The 23,834-nt window shown below is 33.1% G+C and overlaps 1 protein-coding gene across 2 annotated transcripts in view; it reads left to right on the top strand.

The window, feature by feature from the left end:
* Glyp (glycogen phosphorylase) overlaps window positions 1-23,834 on the top strand; it is a 118,544-nt gene that overhangs the window by 64,576 nt on the left and 30,134 nt on the right. For both annotated transcript variants that reach the window (XM_089092553.1, XM_089092552.1), the window contains exons 6-10: window positions 10,494-10,605; window positions 13,283-13,428; window positions 15,313-15,486; window positions 18,114-18,260; window positions 19,261-19,424. In XM_089092553.1, coding sequence (XP_088948679.1) covers window positions 10,494-10,605; window positions 13,283-13,428; window positions 15,313-15,486; window positions 18,114-18,260; window positions 19,261-19,424 — 743 coding nt within the window. The remainder of the gene's footprint in view (window positions 1-10,493; window positions 10,606-13,282; window positions 13,429-15,312; window positions 15,487-18,113; window positions 18,261-19,260; window positions 19,425-23,834) is intronic.

Here is a 23,834-nt window from a genome sequence, read left to right as displayed (position 1 = left end):
CTCCCCTGCCGAAAATACTCCCCACATATATGCGCAGAAAGTGCTCCCCCCTCATATATGCAATAGTTTCTTTTCGTTTAAATTTTTAATGTCACTCTTTACTTTCATCTTGAAAAATAACTTGGTTTTATTTAATTGTTATCAAGCTCAAGTCATTCAATGGACAAAAATAGATAAGCTGGAAATAACAACTAATCAGTCTTACTGAAATGACGTATCTTGTTCATCGTTTGGCATAGCTTGTTCACTGTATTTCTTAATGAACTAATTCAAATTTAAATTTTGAACTAGTGAAATACACAAATTAAATATTCACAAATAAAAAAAATCTGTAAAACATCAAATAAAACAACCTTATCGCTTTTCTTCCTTGTACACGACAATGTAAAATAAGAATTTTTTAATTTATTTCTGAGACCACACTGGATAATCATGATAAAACACAAAACATTAGAGACAAACACGATTTTCATTTTTTAGTTTAGATTTTTGTTTTATAAGAATTTTAAATATACGAAAAAAAACTAAATTTTTAGATGGTTCTATTTTATGTGTCGTTCCGTCTAGATGGGAGAAGTGTACGTTGATTCTGTAGGGTTTTTTTGCCACCCTCCTATTTTTGGAAAAACATCCTTTTTGGTAATGTCATTTAGGAATGGCTTTTCCTTTAGATTCTCAACAATAAAACTAAAAAAAAACGTTTTGTGCCCGTAGATTTCAAAATTATTTTCCCCCCAAGCCGTCCTTCCCCATTCTAATATTTTTCGCCACCACTCTCCCCGTGCAGACTTTGAAAAATTCTTAATTTGGCATTTTCGATGAGAATAGTATTTTCTTGGTATTTTTATTAAAAGTTTTCGTGACTTTGACCTACATTTTCGTGAGTTGATAGCACTATTTTCTTTTGGAAAGGTGCGAAATAACTATACACCTTTAAACATCTTCATCGAAACTCGGCCACCAAACACGGCTACGAACTAGAGCTACGTACACAATTACTGTTTGTTCAATAATTAGTAAACTTCTTGAAAGGGTTGTGTTCCCGCAGCGACAATCAGTTTGGGTTCAGAAGTGGCATTGGAGTTCAAAATGGATGTGCTGTTTTCACTGATTAATTTAAAAAAAACGAGGTTTTTCCAAGGGAAGTTAAGAGTGAAATTGAAAGTTAAAATGAACACAAATTAGTACTTCACAGATTATCTAACATATATCAATTAAATTATCACAAATAAGCCAACTAATTATGTTTACCTATACTTTTAGGATTAAACAAAATTAGCACTGTACTGAAAGAGGAAAATAATATAGGAGTTTTGTTACAGTAAAAGCAAACCAATTAAGGACGCGTTTTACAGAATACAAATATTATCAATCCTTTTTCGGATCAATCCCTTTTAAGATAAAGTAACAATACAGATTATTATTTCGCTTTATTTTTTTTTACATTTAATATGGTATTACTTAGTCACCCGGTAGGAGTTAACTTACTTTCTCTTGTTTTGGTTCTGCGAATGACATTTAATAAATATTTAATAAATTGTTACTAAAGCATTCTTGATCGTATTGTTAATTGTATACTACTATGAAATGACAGATCGATTCAGGGAGTATTGTTAGGATGCATGACCACTTTTTTTTTTTCAATCAATAATCCTGTTTTTTATACTTTTCTTTTGTGTTTTCAGTAGATAGCTAGTTTTTTATAATCCTAAAAGCCTAGAGAAACACAACTAGTTGTTTTATTTGTACTAGTTTTATTGATATATGTTAGATAGGCTGTAAAAGTAATAATTTCTATTTATTTTCAGTTTCAACTTTGCTCTTTACTTCCTTCGGAAAAAATTTGTTTTTTTAAATACATTTTATTAAGAATAAACTTTACTTGACGTTCAAGTATCGCATCAAGAATATGATATGCTTAGACTTCGCTAGGGGGAACGCGCCCCCTCACCACTCCTCAGATCCGCCACCATTAGCTGTTATCCGTTAGCTTATGGGTTTTGCAAATGAGAATGACAAATCTAGGGGGACAGCCCCCCGCTCAAATTATATAGGAAGAATGTAAAATAAAATAGGATGAATTTATAATAATTTAGAAAAAAATTTGGGCTATATATTTGCACATTAGGGGGGGAGGGAATCATACCATATATTAAATACGTAACCAAACCTAACCTAGGTATTTTTCCCCCCCTTAAATCACAAAAATCCATCGTGTAAATATTGACACTCATTGAGAAATCATGGCTTTGCAGTCATATATCTATAGCGATCTCTTGCAAACAGCCAATTTGACAGGTTTCGTGACTGGTTTCCTTGTACAATAGCAAATTTGGGCCCTGGGCCACGGCAGTACCCCGGGGGGGGGGTTTTGGGGTTGTACCCCCCCCCCCCAAAAAAAAAAAATAATGGTCAGACTTGTAAATTATGCGGTGCCTTCATAATGTGTAAGTACACAATTATGTTTTTTTTTGTTTAACCCACCTCCCCCCAGAAAAAACAGAAATTCCATCCCTTATGGAAGTTTCCCCACAAAAAACCGGTCCCCTAGTACAAATTTGCTCCCACAGAAAATTTTCCATTACTCAGTCATTAAAATCAAGGTCCCCGCTATTAAAAGGATATATTTTGTCATTAAAAAGACAACAACAATTCCGTTGAGCCGAAATATATAGCCCAAATTTGTTTAAAAATTATTGCATATTCATCCTATTTTATTTTATTTCATTAGCATGAACCAAACTTGATTTCTTTTTGATACAACCTTCCATTTTTGATACACGGCAAAAATAAAGAAAAAAAAGAATCAATATGCAACTTCTCAAACAAAAACAGCTGTCAAAAGCAATTAAGAAATCCCGCCTCGTTTCAAAGGATAAAATTTTGAAAAAATTACTATTAAGAAAAAGTTGCCATGGGACATTGATTCAGGAATGGTAACTATTATTTTGGTTTGTTTTAAAAGTAAAAGTTTATTCCAAAAAAAAGTTTATGATGATTTCTAAAAAAAGACTAAAGCATATCAAAATTAGTGTCAGATCAATATGAAAAGTATACCATTGGAATCTTGTATAGTTGAAAACATTTCACAGGGGAATACAATTTCCCCTCATTCAGTGGCAGATCCAGCGGGGAGGGGGCGAAGGGGCGCACGCCCCCTAGTATAGCCTAAAGTAGTTTAATTTACTTAATTTACTCAAGTTTGCGTTAATTAAAATTACTCCTGACGCAATTTTATCAGATCAACCTATTTTGCGCCCCCCTAAATTTTTTTTTGGGTCCACCTTTTCTGCCCCCCCCCCCAAAAAAAACAAAATCCTTTATCTATACGTTTCCTCCTTTATAAAAAAATACAAAAACTTTTCTCAATAATTTCAATCTGAATATTTTTCTTAAACTTACGTTCTAAATACACTACGTAGTAAAAAAGAGAACCATTTTGCCCCCCCCCCCTTATGGATTACTTAATAACATTAATGTTCCTTTATAGGGGGGGGGGCTGAAATAAGTTTACGATGGTAAATAGGACTTATGTTTCTATAAGCCTAAAAAAAGGCCTCAAAAGCAAAAAAAAGAGCATAAGAAAGAGCATTATTTAATTAATTAACTCAAGTTTACGTTAATTAAACTTACTCCTGATGCAAATTTATCAGATCAACCTACATTGCACCCCGTAATTTTTTTTATAGACACCCACTATTTTGCCCCCCCCCCCAAAAAAAAAATCCTTGCTCTGCACCTGCCCACATTGAATAAAAAGGATAATCACTTTTCTCAATAATTCCAATCTGAATTATTATCTTCTCTGAAAATCAAATTTAAATAAAAAATTTCTTATATTAATAAACCTTTTACAATTTAATGTTTTGTTTGCCATCATGAATCATGAATTTGCCAAAACATGAATTAGCAGTTTCTGCCTCTAGGCCTAGCAACAAGCGGTCGAAAACCCGACAAAAGCGATCAGGAAATCCATGAATAGAACAAAGCAATATTGCGTAATAACTATATACATGAGCGATTCCTATATGTCCGTCAATAGGAAGATTTGACACTTCTTAGTAAATTTAAAAATAGGAAGCAATGTACAATTGAAACTATTTGAATTAGTAACCTACTTGTTCAGAAAAGAAGCAGGATTTTAACTGTAAAAAAATTAAGTTTCTAGGTGGTATAATACAGTAATTAGAGTAGTTTAAATGTCAAAAAGTTTTTAAAATGATTAATGCATCGCAGGAGTGACCGGGAATTGGAGAATTTTGTCCGTGAATAGGCTGATGATTTAGAATTTTAGAACAAAGCTTATTGTTCTAATTAAACGGCCATTGTGTTTAAGGAATCGTTCTTAAAGAATTTGAACAAAAATTCAAAACTTTAGTGTAAAGAGCAAGGTATTGTGGAAGGGGCAACTCCTTTCATATACGCAATAATTTCTGTTCGTTTTAAGTTTTGATGTTGCTCCTTACGTTCCTTTGAAAAGACTTGTTTTTTTTTTATTTAATTTCTGATCGTTTTTAAATAATACCAGGAAATCCGGCTCTCTCGATGAAAAATTCCGGTAATTCTGTATTATACGCCACTCTCTTAAGTTTACGACTCAAGAACAAACCGGTTTCTTCGTTAGTTTCTTTGTTACTTCAGAAACAAACTTGGACTATATATTAGCACATTAGGGGGGGGGGGTGAAGTGTAGATGGTCTGCATGCAAAATGTGTTAGGTACAATTGTTCTGCATATTATTAAGAAAGAATTGTTTTCTGACTTCAAACTGTCCAAATACATTATCCCCCCCCTCTTACTTGCAAATATATAGCCCAAATTTAGATATTGAATTATATATTTCCCATCTATTCTGTCACTTGTCTTTGTCTTATTTCACGCTAAGCTGAAAGAAACTAACGAAGAAACTGGTTTGTTTTTGAGTTTTACTCAGCGTAAAATTGGTTGAGTGGCGTATAATACATAAGTACCAAAATTACTTCTCCCTGCGGAAAATAAAATAAATAATAAAATTCTCAAATTTGGAAAGCCTTATTTTCCACGGGGTGTGTGTGTGTGTGCGTGTGTGTGTGTGTGGGGGGGGGGGGGGTAAATGCCGGCCACCGCTTGAGATACCACGTATTTACGACAAAATTATCTGTAGCTATTCCAAAGGTGGTATGTTACATAGCATACATTTTGCAGGAGTACAGGAAAAGTAAAACATTTGTTCCATTTTTATTGTAACTTAGGGCAGGCAAGACCATATCTCGGGGGGGTTGAGTTGGGGGATTTGACCCTCCCCCCACCCGAAATTTGAGTCCGACTCGTAAAAACGTAACAAAATGTATTTAAATGAATTTTTGATGCGTTAAAAAAAAAAAAATTATAAACCCTCCTCCCAGCGAAAAAAATCCTGACTACAGCCTTGAAGGCAGGTAGTTGGCTAAGGAATGTTTTTAGGCATTAAGGGCGAAAATCTTGCCATCAAATATTCTGTTTCTCATCTGCTTCCGTGAGTGAGAAAATAAGATTTAACACATTTTAAAAAACACAGACACTTCCATATTTATTGGGAGGCAAATAAGATAGAAAAAAACAGATTGAACTAATGGGTTAGGCTTATTTAAAGGAGAAGGAGACAAAATGATTTTGATATCGGATACCCCGTTTCTCAATCAATAGTACCAATTGGGAGGACGAAGGCCTTTGCCCCCTAGATATTGAAAAGTATGTTTTTTGGAATTTTATTGGAAAAAATAGAAAGAAGCAACAACTTAGCTCCTCCCCTATCTGTTTCGAAAAATTACATTCGTTTCCCCTCTACATTTTCGTGAATTGTTGCCTGTGTTCTCTACTATTTCTGTGAGTGAGAAAAGATGATATAACGCACTTGGAAAACAAAGAAATATACTGGGATATATACTGGAAAGACGTAACATAGGAATACTTATTGGGATTCATTTAAGACAGAAGAAAATGAACTAAATTAGTCGTTAAGGCTTATTAAGGAGGAAGGGAATATCAAAACGATTTTGGTACCAAATACTCGATTTCTCAACTTTTTGTTTTTGAGAAAGAAACGCAGGTACTGGTCTAGTAGCTGGGCAACACGCGAATTGTGAAGTTTGGTTAATGCTAATGAAATAAAACAAAATAGGATAAAAATATAATAGTTTATGAACAAATTTGCGCTATATATTTGCACATTGGGGGGTAATGCATAGTATATATTAAATATGAAACCTAACTTAGTTACTTTTTTTCCCTCTAAACCCCAAAAAACTAAAGTTTAAATATAGTTTCTGGAGTGAGAAACCCTTGTTTAAGCTGCGTCAGACATCCAATTACCGGGTAATTGGGCCGTTTTTTCACTCATCAATGTCCTAAGATCTTACATCTTTGTAAGAAAACGCTTAAAAGAGAAATCGTTGAACTAAGATTTTACATCTTTTGTTGTTTTTATGCAAATATCTTTCATCATTATGCTCTGATCAGCCGTCTAAGAACAATGATGAGTATATCATCAAAGTTCTCTTATCATTGTTATATATGGTCGAAAGAGGGCATCTTTCATGCTTTTTGCTGACATCAGTAAGCTGTAAGATCTTAGAACAGATGAGTTGAAAAAACGATAATCTTTGCAGAAAGACGAAAGATCTTTGTGCTAACGGCCCTAATGACTATCTGATTTTTGCTTTTCTCGATGCGTGTTGCCCGTCTAATAGAACAGTACCGAAACGCATTTTGAAAAACCTAAAAACTTCCAGACATGGTGGGAACCAAATACGATAGAAGAAAACGGACTGCACTAATCGATAGAGCTTATTTAGTTTCAGGGATGGGCTGTAAATGTAGGCTTTACGAATTCTCCAGAACGCCTTCTGAATCACCGCGGCTGAATTGTTTCCTCGGTTTTTCTCGGCACGAAAATATTCTTCTTTGCCAAAACATTTTTTGACGATCCCATGAATTTAGTTTAAAAGTTTGTTGTGATAGCGACTTCTACGCCATCTCAACTTGAAGCTTTTTTTTTACAACTAATACTCCGCAAACTAGCCTTTCTCTATTGATCCTACTCATCAAAATTTGAGGGAAAAGAATCTAAATGGAAACTATCGTCTTTTATTTTTCAAACTTGTCTGTTACAAAATTAGTTTGAGTCTGTTACAAAATTAGTCAAAGGATAATCGTGCAACAACAATTGTAGGACCCAAATTGTGTACTGATGAAGAAACATATGATATTTCTCGGCCAAAAGATACATTAAAAGTGCTCCCCTGGAAATTGTACACGGAAAATCTAGCTATATTTTGCCTCACATGAAAGTCATATTTTTCAAAAATGTTCCTAAAATTTTAGTTTTTTTATATAGTTTGTCCCGTTTTTAGTGGCCCCCTCCCCCCAGCAAATTTCTTCCTACGTGCATCGTACTTGTCAAGACTGTTGTGCTGATGTTTGAAAACCAAACCCGTATAAAACCCAGGAGATCTGGCTTACTTCATATTTTAGAGTGTTGCTCAAATTTCCCTAATATAAGGGATTTCTCGAACCCAATTTTCGCCGGTATGCTTACACACAGGATCGTATCCACGATTTTTTTCAAGGGGGAGGGGTCTTACAAAAGAACTTAAAAAAATCCTCAAAAATTTGTTTATATTCTTCTTTGTTATGTTTTTACGAGTCGGACAAACATTTCGGTCGGGGGGGGGGGGCAAAAACCCTAACCCCCTGGATAAAGCCTTGCCCACACACTATTAAAGATGACTAGTAAATTGTCAGTGGGTGTGCATTGTATTGTAACTGTTCAAGAATGAATAGTTAATTTCGTTTGGTTGGAAACGGTGAGGATTATTCTGCTTACATTTTTTCCTTTTTTTCCTTATCTAAATCCCTTTCCTGTGTACGCACTTGTGATTTGAGGTAGCCTGCATGATCACATCTTTGTCAGCTTTTATTTTTAATATGCATATTTGTGGCTGGAGTCTGAAATATTCTAAAAAATAGCTGGCTGTGAATAAAAAAAACTTCAAATTTTCTGATAAAAGCTAACCCAACAGTTGGATTGTACGTAGATTCTTAGAGCCTGGATTCTTTGAAATATCACATTTTTACGATTCTGCCCATAATTTTCAATATTTTTCAGATTGTGTACTTATTTTGCGTTTAAAATTTGAGTATTACTTTTTAAATATAACCTAACAAAATATATAACGGATTATTTATTTGTTTTGTAATTTTTAGAAGTGGAAATGGTTTGTAATGTTTTACAAAATAAACTTTGCTTGACAACTACATACTATTTATTGGATTATTTACTATTTAATGAAAAATACCATTTAAGTCAATGAAGAACAGTTCCACAACAGTCACGCACACAGGAAATTGTCTTGAGTTGGGCTTGATGTTTTTTTCTACAAGAGCAAAAAGGAGGAACGAGGCATTCCTGAAAAAATAGTCTCGTGTAGTCTCTAGACGTTATAAAATGTGAAATTTTTTCTGTTTAAATCTTGAAAATTAGCGACCTAATGGCTGTTTTCAGGACATTTCCCCGCGTTTGTTATCTATGGATTGATCCTATGGATTGATTCCAATTCTTAGTATTGGAGATGGTGTTTAAGCTCACATTTAGCTTTGGATAAATCAATCAATCTTGATCGTCAAGCGAAAATTTACACCAGTTCCATGCTGGCCATGAGGTTTGTTTGAATACATCTCTGCTATCCGACGCAAAAGGTCGGTGTAGCTGCGTTTGCGTTGCATCGAGACCTTATTGAGATGAATGTTGGAAGAACGGGTAAAGGTATGGGGTTAACTTAAAAATCGTCGGCTACCCCCCCCCCCCCAACAACAACAAAGGAGCTTTTAGCGAGTTCTCCTAGGGGCCTAGCTACCATTGAGAGCTATTGAGAATTTGTGGTTTGACTGTGAAATTTGATTGAAAAGACAGTGAAACGTGTGTCGACCAGTCTGTCAATCAAAGTGGGTGAGACCACAGGAAGTCCCAAAGCGGTAAGGTTAATAAAAGGACATATCTTTTCCTTAGATTTTCATCGCTTTTGAGCAGGTAGGCTAGAAAGTTCTTAGGGACTGCCTTTTACTGAAATTTAAAAAGAAAATTCTTCTTCGTTTAGTCTAAAAACAAAATTTAAAATTTCTAGTGATGACCGTTTTGTTAAAACTGAATATCTATATCTGGCACAAAGTGAAAGAAACTAAATGGTTTTTGTAAGATTAGTATAAAATATTGTGTCGGCTTTTTAGTTTTCTACCGGTTATTTCGATCGCTTTTCCAAGCTCCACAAATTATGGCAAGACCTCCCGATCAATCCTAAATAATTTGGCTGCACAAATTGAAAAATGTTTTGTAATGGACGAGCATGGGCGATTCTTTAAAGTGTCGAATCCCCCTAACAAGATACATTTTTAATTTTTGAGGTCAAAATCGTTTTTCAGATCTCCATCCTCTTTTAATTTTTGTTTCTACTACTATGGAACAGCAGCTATAAATTTTGGGGTGGTAAAAAAGGGTGTAATGAGAGGGGTTTTCAAAATAATTTTGATTCAAGTCAGAATAATTGTCGCCGTTTATTAATTTCCTCTTTTTAAGCATCTTCCAATAGGGTCTTTCACCAGAACTTTGGGTGGACTTTCAAAGAACTTTTGCCTAAATTGTGAATATTTTCTTATTCTATCCTTGAGTATGCTCATACTTGATGCTTTCTTTTAGGTGTTGTATAATCACAACAGTGACATTAAACAGGTGCGAAGATTATACCCAGCATTTAATTTCAAATATTTGAAATGGTCATTTTTGATAGTAAAAAACTATCATTTACTGGTGTTTTTATTTTACTTGTTTCCTTTTCTCTGCTATTTAGAGATTTGTATATTTAATTATATTTACGTTATCTTTATATAACCTTCGATCCTGAGAGCTGGTTTGAATGCCGGATATTGAATAAAACTATTCAAGTCTTAGTCATCAATTTAGAAAAATAGTTTCAAGTTTCTAAGGCATGCACTTTATCCCACGCTTTCTTGTCTGCTTCAATCCTATTGCTTCTTTGTGATGGTCTAACCTTTCTGTTTCAGCGATATATGAATTCGTCATTTAACAAATTGATCAACTTTATAAAATCCCTTTTTAAATTCCCTTAGAATCCCTTTAGGATGTAAAATTCCAACTTGCCAAATATCCCTTAATATTCCTTAGGTACTGATTCATGGCTTGACCAAATGAATTTTCAAATTGGATTCTCCTTGTTTTACAGATTTTAAATATTTGTGAAGAAGAAGCCGTTTATTTGGCGAGAAAGCCTTTGCACTTAAATGCTCTTAAAACCGTGAATGAAAATGCCACGTCTACCCAGGCCTTTAAGCTAAGTAGGCCGTTGTATCGCAAATACATTCCTCGCTGCTTTTTGATTTTCTTTTTCTCCTTCTTTCTGTATTTATTTTGTTTTATCTTTTCATTTAGAGTTTATGCTTTATTAATGCTATTTGTAATTTAGGTAATCTTTGCCATGCCATATGATTCTCCAATTCCTGGCTATAAGAATAATCATGTCAACACTATGCGTCTTTGGTCTGCAAAATCACCCCAAGAATTTAACTTGCAATTTTGTAAGGATTTTTATGTTCTTTTATTTAAAAGCTTAGGATAGCTGACTAAAGAAGAATTTATGTCTGGCTCTTATGGTTAAGCTCAACAGTTTATGATTAAGAACTAAATATATGATTAGTAAATGGAGCCTTGAAATCACTGAATTTAGGTTTTTGTTTTTTCATGATTTTTGATGTAATTGGAAAATTATAAGTTCCTGATTAATGTAATAGAACTTGGATATAACACTAAGTTTAGAATCTTGATATAATTTTTGTTAATTAAATTAGAATGTTTATTTTTCTTTTTTACTTGGAAAAGTGGATGAACATTGCCTAATACTTCTATCTGAATTTAGATTGGCATTTTCCTTTAGGGAAAAACAAATTCTACTTTGAATTCAGGAATGTGGTTTTCATAAAATTTCAAAGCAAAACCATTGAATTGTATCTTAAACATAGGAAATTATGGGGAAAGTGATAATTTTTCGATTTTTAGAATAAGGCCCGAAAGCCCCAACTCATGGACATAGTCATCTGTCAGGTCAAGGATCCGAACTAGGCTTTTTCGAAAGGGGCCATGTCTTTGCATATGAAAAGATATGCAAATGAACCTGATTTTGTCTCAGATGTACCTTCTCTTAAAGTATGGAACAGGGTTCCACAACAGATAATATGACCTCTTTTGGGTCTTATAAAAATAATTTGAAGAAATTTTTTATTTAAAGATAAAAAAGTTAATTGGATGAAGTTTAGATTTTTCTTTCTTTGAATATTAATTGGATTTTTTATTTTTTGTATATTGAAATACGTGAGGTGGCTGTACGTCCAGGAAGAAAGGGGAAACCCTATTGTTAAGGTCAACTGAACTTATTTATTGAAAAGACGTGTGGTTGTGTCAAAGAGTAAAGTAAAAACCATATTGCACGTTAGTGAAGAATCTTTTGTTTGTAGGCCTGAACGTGCGTTTTATCATAGAGCAGTGTATTTCAAATTTATTTTTTTCTATTTTTAAGTATTAAATCAGATTGAACTTTGAAAAATACTATAAAATTAACGAAAAAATTCTCCTCTTGAAGAAGTGTTGTATAAACGTCATCCATTCAGCAGCGTGGTTTTGAATTAACTAATATCACGAATAAAGTCACTATTGCCCAACGAGTTTGTATTCTTTTCTGCGTTGAAGAGTCTGGGAACATTGTTAAATAGTTTGAGCTGAATGTATTCCTGTAATTCTGCGACAACGACTCATATTGTGTGCAATAAGATACCTGAATCAGCTCAATGGTACCACACTCTTTTGGGTTGCTCAAAAAATTGTTTGGCTTCTTGGAAGTTAATTATTTTTTTTCATTTTATTTTATTCTCTTTTTGTTGCAGGATTTATTGGAGTTTATGTAAACTATCTATTTTAATAATGGAGATCTTAATTACGTTGAAGATCTTTATTATATATAAACTATTCATTTTACTTATTATATATAATCATTTTAATTCTTTTGTTTTTCTCTCTTTTTCTTTCTTTCTCTCTTTCTCCTCTCGGTGAGTAAGTGATTTTTTTCTCTAAGCTAGAGACTTGTTTGTCTTCCCCTTTTCTTTACAGGCCAAATGGCCTTGGGGGAATAGTATAATCATATTGTTGTATGGATTTGTTTATGGATTAATCTTATGATAATGTATTAGAAGCTCCCTTATAGTACCAAGGATATTAAAATAGAGCAAGTTTTCGTCCTCAACCTAGACCTATTCATACCTGAAAACCACGATTTCCTAAGATTTTGCTTTTGATTGTTTGAAAATTCTGACCTTTTTGGGCAGTACCATATTGTCGTCAGTGTTGCCACATTGATCCACGAAAACAATAAGAAAAACTATTTAGTTGAATTTGACAACGCTTTTCATCCGTAAAAAGAATCAAACATTAACATTTTGTAGATTCCCAAAGGCTGCTACACCTTCCAAAGCTGTTTACTGCCACAGGTTCTTTTCTTTTCTTCAAGTATTTTCTTCTTCATTTTTCTTTTATTTTTTCTTAGATTTGCAGATTGTTACCGGCAAAAATCACACAACCTCATGTGGAGTCTTTTTTTTAATAATAAAAAAAAAATTAGTTCCCGATTTTAAGGATATATAAAGTTGTGTAAGTTTCCATTTAACCAATTTAAACAATTAATTTAATTTTCACTGTTTTTGGAATTTCAAGAAAAATCACTTACAATTTCGAAAGTCGCTCTGTTTCATATTTAAAGTAAAAAAAAACTAAATGTATTCTTTTACTTTAAATATGGAATAGAACGACTTATTTTTTTTTCAGCGATGTTTTTAACTGGTTGTGTAAACAAGACAGTATTGAAATATTTTGTTTGTTCTGTTTTCTTGAAGTTCGCCTTTTTGATGATTCTTTTCACCCAGAGATAATTATGAGAGGAATGCTCCACGAGCGTTTGTATGTGCGGCTTATCTTTTGTAATAAATTATAAATGAGTCTGTGAATTTTACGTAAATTTTAATGTATTTTAAGCAAATTCGTATCGTTTTATTAACCTTGCTCTTTTTTATATGCTTCATCCGATTATACTCCAATTAAACGTTTCGTATAAGACAGAAATAGAAATTCCCTATTTTAATTTGAATTCGTCCATGGTTTAACTCGTCCTTTTCTTCTTTGAATAGCAGCTAATTTGGATTTTCTTTTCAGTTAACAGCGGAGACTATATTCAAGCTGTAATCAATCGTAATTCAGCTGAGAATATTACGCGTGTTCTCTACCCCAATGATAACTTCTTTGAAGGCAAGGAACTCAGACTGAAACAGGAATATTTCCTTGTTGCTGCCACTCTACAGGTTGGTACCTCAAAACAGTTTATTAGTAGTTAAACACAACTCAGCTTCAAATAGATTTCAAATTTGGCTTCAATGTCAAAATTGAATGGCTCTGAGAGATCTAACACACGGATGACGTCCGTGGACTTCAGTCGGGTATGAAATTTTTTCAGGACAATTGTCTGTCCAAGGTGTAACAAGTCCATAAAAAAATAAAATAAAAATTTAAATTTTAACCATACGAACTATTTTCTTGATGCTATCACTCTACAGGCTGCTAAGCTCAAGCTGCTTATTGATAAAACCTAATTTTGTTGAAGTACTTCAAGTGTTTAAGCTCAAATCTGCTCATGAAATGAAAGATGATTATTGTACTAACAAATATGTTTTGTGTTTAATAACCAGGATGTTTTCTAATATTTGTAAAATCTTCCTATTGCATTGTTTTACTAATTAAAGATTATACAAACAAATAAGATTGTCGATTAGAAAAATATTTATCTTTAATTAGTACTTTTTTAGTAAAGTTAGGAAATAATATACTTGAAAAGTTCATGTTTATATTTTTATTGCCACTTGAATGCTAAAAGATAACTTTAGCGCATCAAAACAAAAATAATAGAAAATGCCAGGAAATACTAAATACAGTAACAACCAAAACAAAAGTAGCAAATGCTATTTCAAGGTCAACACAATAAAATACATGAAAATGACTAATCGAATATTGCATAAAGCAACTATAAAATGTTCTGTTGCTGAAGTGATATTCTCATGAAGTAAAAATGTACTGCCCTTTTTTCTAGTTAGTCTAGTATGGGGTTTAGTTACCAAGTTGCCGTCTTAGAGAAGAAGAACGTGAGTATTCATAAGAAGTAAAGCAAGAGCCAAGGATAATTTTAGAGACCTTTCTTGAGTTTCTCAATTTTAGATGTGTCATCTTTGGTGACATATGGATGGTAATTGAGACATGTGTATTCAACTGAAGGTCGAATATAAGGACAATAAATAGTTCTACAATGGTCATCGAAATACTAATTTTTTTTATGCTGGGCAAAGGATTTTAGTAGATTCAGTCTGCTTATTTCCATTAGTTATTGTAATTTAATTAAAATTATTGAATTTAATGAATTTAATTTAGATATATAGGACACGCAGTTGGATCTGGTTTTAACAAAGGGAGTTAACACGTGGGAGCTTTTGTTTTTCTGTTCAAAGTAAGCTTAACCTTATCAAGTCTGTGGTTCAGTATCTCAAATAAGGGGTTGTCTCAAAGTTCTGTTGTAAGGATCCTAATGTCTCAAACTTAAGATAGTTTTAAGTCATTGATAAACTTAAATCGACTTCAGTGATTTCTCATAATACTGTTGAAAGCAGTCACAAAGGACTAGAGGCGTAATTTAGTTTCATAGGGGGACCCACAAGGAAATCGACTTCAGTGATTCCTCATCATACTGTTGAATACAGTCACAAAGGACTAGAGGCGTAATTTAGTCTCCTAGGGGGACCCACAAGGAAATGCTGGTGCAGTTACACATGTCCCCATCTGTAAGTAGGATGCTATGCTCCTGTTTACGCAAAAAATTGTTTACTATTTAAATAATAAACCTCTGCTCACCGATTTTTATAGCTTCTTGGATAATTGTGCGGTCCAGACTGCCAAAGGCTTTTGAAATATCAGCATACTGGGATCAGCATAATCTAAATACCGGAAGATAATTTCTAACATCCATACAAGATAGTGGTTTGTACTGCGTTCTGGTCTGAAGCCAAACTGGCTCGTGTCACTATTCATATTTTGGGTTGCAAAAACTGTTTGGGTTATAGTTTGTTTTTCTTAAGGAAAAATTTTATTTATTTTACAGTTTGGTTTCTTTCTATATTTGTTCCTTATCATTTTTTTTTCAGGATATTATTCGACGCTTCAAATCTTCAAAGTTTGGCATTCGTGAACCAATTCGTACAAGTTTTGAGTCGTTTCATGAGAAGGTAGCAATACAATTGAACGATACTCACCCTTCAATGGCTATTCCGGAGCTCATGAGGATTTTGATCGATATTGAAGGTCTTCCCTGGGATACGGTATTATTTTGAGATTCTTTGTTAATTTTTATCGCTTTGTCGAATCTTGATTGAATTTTTTTTTCCTCTGAATGCTATAAAAAATACTCTTTAAGCGAAACCGTTTTTCCTATCACTTCTCTTCAGGAGGATTCAAGTTAAAAATGTTTTACAGTCGAAATGATGTGGAAAAAAAATCTGTATAATACTTTCACCTAAAATAAACGATATTGTAGTATATGTATAAGGTAAGTAACTATGCTAAGAAATGTTTAAGTAGAAAATGATTAATTATTTACAATCGTCTAATTTTTGTTACTATTATTATCTTTGATGTATTATCGTTTAATTATTAAATTTTTATTGATTAAAATAATTAAGTAGTAAATAATTAAGCATAGTAAATAATATGCCAAATCTTGACTGATGACTTTAACTTTCGCTGTAGTGGAAGTTCTCAGGGGAGTAGATTATGCAAAGCTTATTAAGGTAGTAAGGTAGGTGTTACGGTAATAATGGAATTACTATGACGTCATGTTGAGACGAACCAACACTGAGCTGATTGTTGCTGCCTCAACAACTTTTTTTTTTGTGGGGAGCCAAGAGATGATGAGTGGGTATTGTCTCGAGGTCTTGGTTTCTGTATCCATTAAAAGATGGAGTGTTTTTGGTAGCAACAAGAGATACCCTTCACCATATTGGTCATCTAAGGGAGAGGACTGCAAGTTAAAATTTGACCCCCCTGCGGTTTAAACAATTTTTTTCTGATATGTTTTGGCGGTGCTGGTTAGAAATGGATTTCTTTGACCTTATAGTTAAGATTTGCACAGATAATCTTTTAAATTTTTTTTCGACAGGCGAAGAATTTCAATGCTCATGGGGGAAGTCACCCCTAGTAAGACATGTATTCGTAAAACCATTTCTGATATTTGAAATTAAAAGTACATTTCTAATGAAATTTTATTTCCACAATTGCTGCTTATTTGAAATCTACCACTAAAGAAAACGGATGTTCTTGCTTTTATGATCAATATAAAAGTATTCTCTAGAATTTTTAGTAATTTTCCAAAAAAGCCAAGGGTTCTCCTCAAGGAAACTGATTCAAATAACGTTGCATAATATTCGTATAATTTGTCCATTTATGTTTCATTTGGATTCAGCACTACTAAAGCTACTAAGAAAAAACCTGCAAATTTCTGAAATTACTTAAAAGAGAAGCAAAACAATAGAAGGTAGGTTATACAAAAGGCTTATTTTTACCTTCCCAATTTTTAACCAATTAAAATTTGTTACCAACAAATCACTGAAACTTAATAATTGTTTCGAAAAGTTAAAAGTGAGATCTGAAGAAAGATTTAAAACAGTATTTTAAATTAAAAACATTTATACAAAAGTCATCCACGGTTATTTCTTAACTGAAGAAATTTGGAAGCTGTTTTTATTGTTCGCATATTTTGAATAATACGCTCAAAATCCATCGCAATTTTACCGACAACGGGTGGTTTATTGGAGAATGTTGGCAACATTAGCTGGTAAAAATTCTTTCTTTGCCAGATAAATTGGTAAAAAGTGTAAAAAAAATTGCCAGCCGAATTTTACCAATTACAGTTTTACAGTGTTTGTTAATAAAATTGTCAGCACTATTTTTTTTTGTCAGGACGGCGGAAACAGTTGTAATACTGATTTCTTAGGAGATTTTACAGAGTAGCAGCCATGCCAAAAAAAACATCCTAAGAGGAAATGAAACCATGCTAAAGTGCATTTTTGAACTGAAAATTTTCAAGAATTTGTTATTCGTTAACAATTACTTTTATAGTATAAATTACTCTAATCCCACAGTAATTCTGAGTTTAGAATGTTCTTCTAGAAATGTCTTGCATAGTAACCATAGCGAAAGGGGTGCTCTGATCTAGTTGATTATAAAGTAATGAAAACTTTCAACAATTTTTATGCTTACCAATTGACGTCCATTTGTTTTGGGCGTCACACTAAAACTACAAAGAAAGTTTGAATGAAATGAAGAATGAATTGAAATGAAATGAAAAAAAAATTGAAATAAAAAAAAGCTTGATTATTATAAAGCAACGCACAAAAAGTGCATTGTTTCAAATATTCTTCTTATTCTAAAAGAAAGAGGTCCATAAACACTAATGTTTTTTTTTTCACCTTATCTGTGAAATAGGTTATATATTACTATATTTATCCCTATTGATATTAAATCTGGTCCTGGTCTTCAGAACATTAGCTATTTAGATGGTTTTTCTTTAATAAAAAAAGAACTCGTCAGATTAATACTAATTAAAAAAAATATCAGCCGAAATTTGTTATTTTACGTTCGCTAATTTTTTCCCTAAGAGGTTAATTGTCATTTTTGGTTTCTAAAACTGATACTTCCATTTTATTTGTTTAACTGATACTTTCCATTTGTTCCACTGATACTTCCATTGTATATCTGGTCCTGGTCGTCAAATAACTTCTGCTATTTAAATAATATTACATATTTCTTTGATAATAAAAAAGAACCCGCCAGATTAGCACATTAAAAGTATCAGCAGAAATTATATATTTTATGCTTGCTAATGTTTTCCCCAGCAGGCTAATTTATTAAATTTTTTTTTCTAATAGTTAAACTTCCATTTTTATTGTAGGCATGGGATATTACCGTGAAGACATGCGCTTACACCAATCACACTGTTCTCCCAGAAGCTCTGGAAAGATGGCCAACTTCTCTATTAGAAATCATATTGCCAAGACATTTGGAGATCATGTACGAGATTAATTCCAAGCATCTTGATGTAAGTTTATAATTAAATTAGGAAGATGTACTTGAAAATAGGACTGAACATAATTAGTGGTGGAGGTGGGGGATGACAACCTCTGTCTCTGTCTCGCCAATACAGTGTTTTTTTTTTTTTACAGCATTACTATTTATTTTAGATTTTCGCCACTTTGAGTCTTCATCATTTAACCTAGTTAAATATATTCAACATTATAAGCTGAGGTAAAATTATGGTTAAACGAAATTATAGTTAAAATGGAAAAATAGATAATATATTTAGCTTAAGAAGGAACAGGAAGAAAAAGCAAAAAAAAAATGTTTTGCCATATGAAAAACACGGAAATGCAATAAAGTAATTTTACTACATTAAATAAAATTAGATTTCGCTGCATAAATAATATTGCATTAGATGCAATAATACTAAGTATAGAAAAGAAGTAAAAGTCCAGAAAATTTGAGCCCCCCCCCCCCTTGCCTAAAAACTGTGAACCCACTATGAGCTGGGTAAATATGCAGCGCTTTTTTTCTTTCTCAGGCAGTAAGTTTTGCCCTTTGGTTTGATTATTGAAAGATCAGGTATATAAAAAATACACAGTTTGATTGCTTCAAAAACTGATGGACTTAGAAATGTCAAGTTTTCTTTTTTTTTATGCAAGTGGAGCTTCTTCTTTAAGGTTTTCCAACGTCTTCACGAACTGTTGACTGCTATTTCATCAATGAGCCAGATTATTAATTGTTATGCTGTGACGAAAATCACCTAAAACTCAAAAGGAAGAAGAAGAGATGTTAATTCAAGCGCTGTTAGATTGAAAATTTCAATAAGAAAAAAAAAGCTTCGAAAAATCTTAATGGTTCGTTTCCCATATCGGAGGAAACCGTTTCATCGCCATCTATTGTATCTATTCAGCATATATTCTATAGATGGCAATATAGGTATTCTGTAAAAAGTAAACATATGTTAATTCTAACTATTGCAATTTCTTATTTTAATTTATTTGCTTTTCTTCAATTTTTAGGAAGTTCGAAAGAAGTTTGGCGATGATGCCGACAGAATCCGCCGAATGTCGATTGTTGAAGAAGAGGGAGTCAAGCGTATCAATATGGCCTATCTGTCCATCATTGGATCTCATGCTATCAACGGTGTTGCTGCCCTTCATTCGGAAATTATCAAAGCTGATATGTAATTCTTTTTGCTCTTTTTTGTTTGTATATATTATGACAGAACAGCGTCTGGCCTTTGGGCTGTCCACCACAAAATGTAACATCTAACAAAAAAAAAACCTGAAGAAAACAGACAAGGTAAAAACATATAATGCGAGAAAGGAATTTGAACTTTTTTGTCCTATCTTAGTAACTAGTTTGATTTCATGCAATTCGTATGAAGTTGAGACTTGTTTCAAAATAATTTGAAATTTGTTTTAACTTTTTGCTTCCCATAAGACGTTAAAATTCACAAGAAGTACATTTGGCCTAGTTGACCTAAGTCAAATGGATAAATGGGAAAAACTTTGTAAGAAGTTAGTTGAATTTTTAGCCATTTAGTTGCTATAAGGATTACAGTTTCTTGAGGGAATTTGTTCCATGTTTTCTAAATTGTGCTTTCAAGGATATGTTGGCCATATCTTCGGTTATATATTGCCTGGTATATTTGAAATGCATTGTTGTCGCGGTGTTTCTCCAGGATTCAAAATATTTTATTTACAAAAATATATCATAGATGATGTCAAAATAACAAGAAAAAAACCTAATGCGAGAACATCACAACAAAATTGAATGCCAGCATTCTTTATTCATCAATCCCAACACCCACACTAATTTTCAAATTTTCGAAATGAATACTTTTTAAGAAAAAGAAGATAGGTTAAAGTGCTCGTGTACACGACGGAACTTGTAAAAGGATTTGTGACTTCGTATATTAACTCTGCGAATTAGTCATCATGGTTTGATGAGATCCGCTTCGTCTTGACTAAAGTAGACCAGAAGTAGATAAACATTGAGGAGGGGAGGGATAAAATAATTGTAGACGGAAAATGTTCCAAAAATTTAGTTGGTCGTTTCTACAAGAATTTGCTTTTATTCTTTCAGTAGAGGCAATTTGTATCTTTCCCTTTCCACAAAATTCTCAGTCTACGTTGTTCTTTCGCTCTTACATGCTATTAAATAAAAAAAACAAGTTTTTTTAAACTGAAAGTAAGGAGTGACATTAAAACTTAAAACAAACAGAAATTATTCCATATATGAAAGGGGCTGTCCCCTCCTCAACGCCTCGCTCTTTACGCTAAAGTTTTTATTAAAAAAAGAGTTGTGAGACAGTCAAACTTTAGCATAAAGAGCAAGGCATTGAGGAGGGGACAGCCCCTTTCATATAAGGAATAATTTCTGTTCGTTTTAAGTTTTAATGTCGCTCCTTACTTTCAGTTAAAGAAACTTGTTTTTTTTTTATTTAATTTTTGAACGTTTTTGAATAAATGCAGGTTTTGATCTTGGCTCACTGTATATGAATAATTAAAACAAAATTTTCATATTAATTTACTTTTATTTGGTTAAATGGCTTTCTCGAAACTTGTTTCATTTTATTTACGAACGTTTTTATTTGTAATAAATATACGTAACTTACGAATTAATTTACGTAACGAACTTCTATATTCAGATATTTTAAATACGTATATTAGGGGGTTCGCCCCCTAGTCAATACCTTGCTCTTTAAGTGAAAGTTCGAATTTTCTTCCAATTCTTTAAAACTGACCGCTTAATGACAAAGGCCGTTAATTAGAATAAATAGCTCTTATGAAATTACTAAAAAATCTCTGGCTTAAAAAGTGAGATATTGACTAGGGGTGAACCCAATCATATATGTAATATTTTTTGTTCGTTTAAAGTTTTGATGTTGCTGCTGTTGCAGTTGGAAAACTTGTTTTTTTTTATATTTAATTTCTGATCTTTTTTTTTAAATAATGCTGGGAAATCCGGCGTTCCCTTCACATCAATGTCCCTTCCCCCATGAAAACTTCCTTCATGGAAAGATCCTCCCATATAACCCCCAACCCCCCCCCCCCCCACTACCAGGAAAAATCTCCCCTGAAAACGTCTGTACTGTATACGTCCCAATAACGAATACTATATGTTAACATTGGGTAAAGTTCATAACTTTCAGCCCTCCTCCCGGGAACTTCGGGGGATTAAGTCCTCCTAAAAGACATACTTATAACATTTTCGAACATGCTGAACAAAATGGCTATTTCAAAATTTGGATCAGGTGACTTTGGGAAAAAAATGAGCTTGGGAGGGGGCCTAGTTGCCCTCTATTTTTTTGGTCACTTAAAAAGGGCAATAGAACTTTTAATTTCCATTCCAATGAGCCCTCCCACGATATTCTAGGACCACTGGGTCGATACGATCACCCCTGAGAAAAAAAACAAATAAACACGCACCCGTGATCTTTCGGTATATGAAAGGGGCTGTCCCCTCCTCAACGCCTTGCTCTTTACGCTAAAGTTTTTTATTGTTTGAAAAAATAGAGTTGTGAGAAAGTCAAACTTTAGCGTAAAGAGCAAGGCGTTGAGGAGGGGACAGCCCCTTTCATATACGGAATAATTTCTGTTCGTTTTTAGTTTTAACGTCGCTCCTTACTTTCAGTTAAAAAAACTTGTTTTTTTTTAATTTAATTTTTGAACGTTTTCAATAAATGCAGGTTTTGATCTTGGCTCACAGTATATGAATAATTAAAACAAAATTTTCATATTAATTTACTTTTATTTGGTTAAATGGCTTTCTCGAAACTTGTTTCATTTTATTTACGAACGTTTTTATTTGTAATAAATATACGTAACTTACGAATTAATTTACGTAACGAACTTCTATATTCAGATATTTTAAATACGTATATTAGGGGGTTCGCCCCCTAGTCATGAAACTTAAAAAAATATTTGAAATCAGAAATATAATATGATTCTTTTGATGTATCTATTGGTATCAAAATTCCGTTTTTTAGAGTTTCGGTTACCATTGAGCCGGGTCGCTCCTTACAGTTTGTTACCTCTAACTGTTTGATTGCATATTTTTGGCTCTTCCACGTGAACTCTCATGTATTTTATGTATTGGGTGTGGGAATAAGCATGGCCACTGTTCTGTTTTTCTGAAGAAACAGAAAAAAATAAACAGGGCTTGAATGAAACAGAACAGAAACAGAACAGGTCACCATAAAAAAACAGAAGACCTGTTTCTGTTTCTGTTCTGTTTTTGGTAAAAACAGAAAACAGCTGTTTTTGTTAAGAAAACAGCTGTTTAAACAGCTGATTTTCGAACATCTCAGCATTAAAGAAAGAAAGTTCTAAATGATAAGTTTTGGCTTATTATCGTAAGGCTAATTATAACACCAGTCGTTCAAGCCTTAAAGCTTATCATTTAAAAATTGTGCTTATCCCTTGTTTGGACATTGTCTGGGCATTCTGCTTCCGCACGAAATAATCTGCAATCAAAAATGCATGCTCGCTCGACACACTAGTAGTAGTAAACTAAGAGGCTTTAGAGTGGTTTCTGGCAGATCCGGAAAGATCTCTTGGTTTGGGTCCATAAAATGAATGGGTCTCCAATATGAAAACATTAACCTTTTAGTCTCTCATTCTCTCTTAGACTTTTTGTCAGGAAGGCCACTTGTCACGGGTAGTTCTTTTCTCTGGTGGTAACATTTTGAAAAAAAAACCTAGTACTAGTACTAGTACTATTACTATAAAAAAAACCCTAGTACTATTGTATCATTTTTTTCCATAAAAACTATTGCCTCATTTCTCCCATTTTCCCGTTCCAAAAATACACTTTTATGTTTATAAAGCATCTACTCAAATTTTCTGGAAATGTATACTATTTACTTGAGATATTTTGAAAAGAAATTAATTTTCAGCCTGAAATAACGCAATCAGCTCAAAGTCATTAGTATTTAAGCAAAGCATGTAGTTGATTTGGAAGGGGGTAGTTTTCCCCCCCAGACCGTGCTTTCCCCTCCGCCCATCCTGATGTTTGGAAGCCATCTTAAACAAAAATATGAAAGAAGAAAAATGCAAGGGCAAAATGACATTTCTTACTGCAAATTAATCATTTTTCGTTACCTCGCGGCTTAAAGCAGCCTTTTAAGATTAATTATTTCCTAGCCAGTTTGTGTGAAAGGTTTTTAAAAGAAAAACTAATAAGGGTACTTCGCATATTTTACGGTGCCTTGTGCTAGAAAATAATGTTCTGGGCCCTCCACCAAATTCATTCTTAAGCAAATAAGTAATATGAAATTTCTCTCTTTAGACTCTCTCTTTAGAAATTTAGACTCTTTGCTACATAGTACTTTCTTTAAATATTCTCTTCTCTTAAAAAGGTTTTCAAAGGGATGCAAATATAGGACGCTTGTAATATCTGACAACTTGTTTTGAAAATTTTCGTTGCTTTGGGGCAGAAAATACTTTCTCCAATGAATGCACTTGCTCTATCATAGAAATTGATACTATTTTAAACTTTGGTCTCTCAATTCAGCACTTGTTCACGGATGCCTTTTAAGAATACGAGCAGACATGCTCTTGATTATGTAGGTACGTTTTCATTTTCC

This window comes from Artemia sp. Qi Xiang Cuo, chromosome 7, assembly GCF_049724085.1.
Source record: "Artemia sp. Qi Xiang Cuo chromosome 7, ASM4972408v1, whole genome shotgun sequence".
In the NCBI taxonomy this organism is placed as follows: domain Eukaryota; kingdom Metazoa; phylum Arthropoda; class Branchiopoda; order Anostraca; family Artemiidae; genus Artemia; species Artemia sp. Qi Xiang Cuo.
Note: the sequence above shows the minus strand (reverse complement) of the source record. Positions and strands in the feature narration are given on the sequence as shown.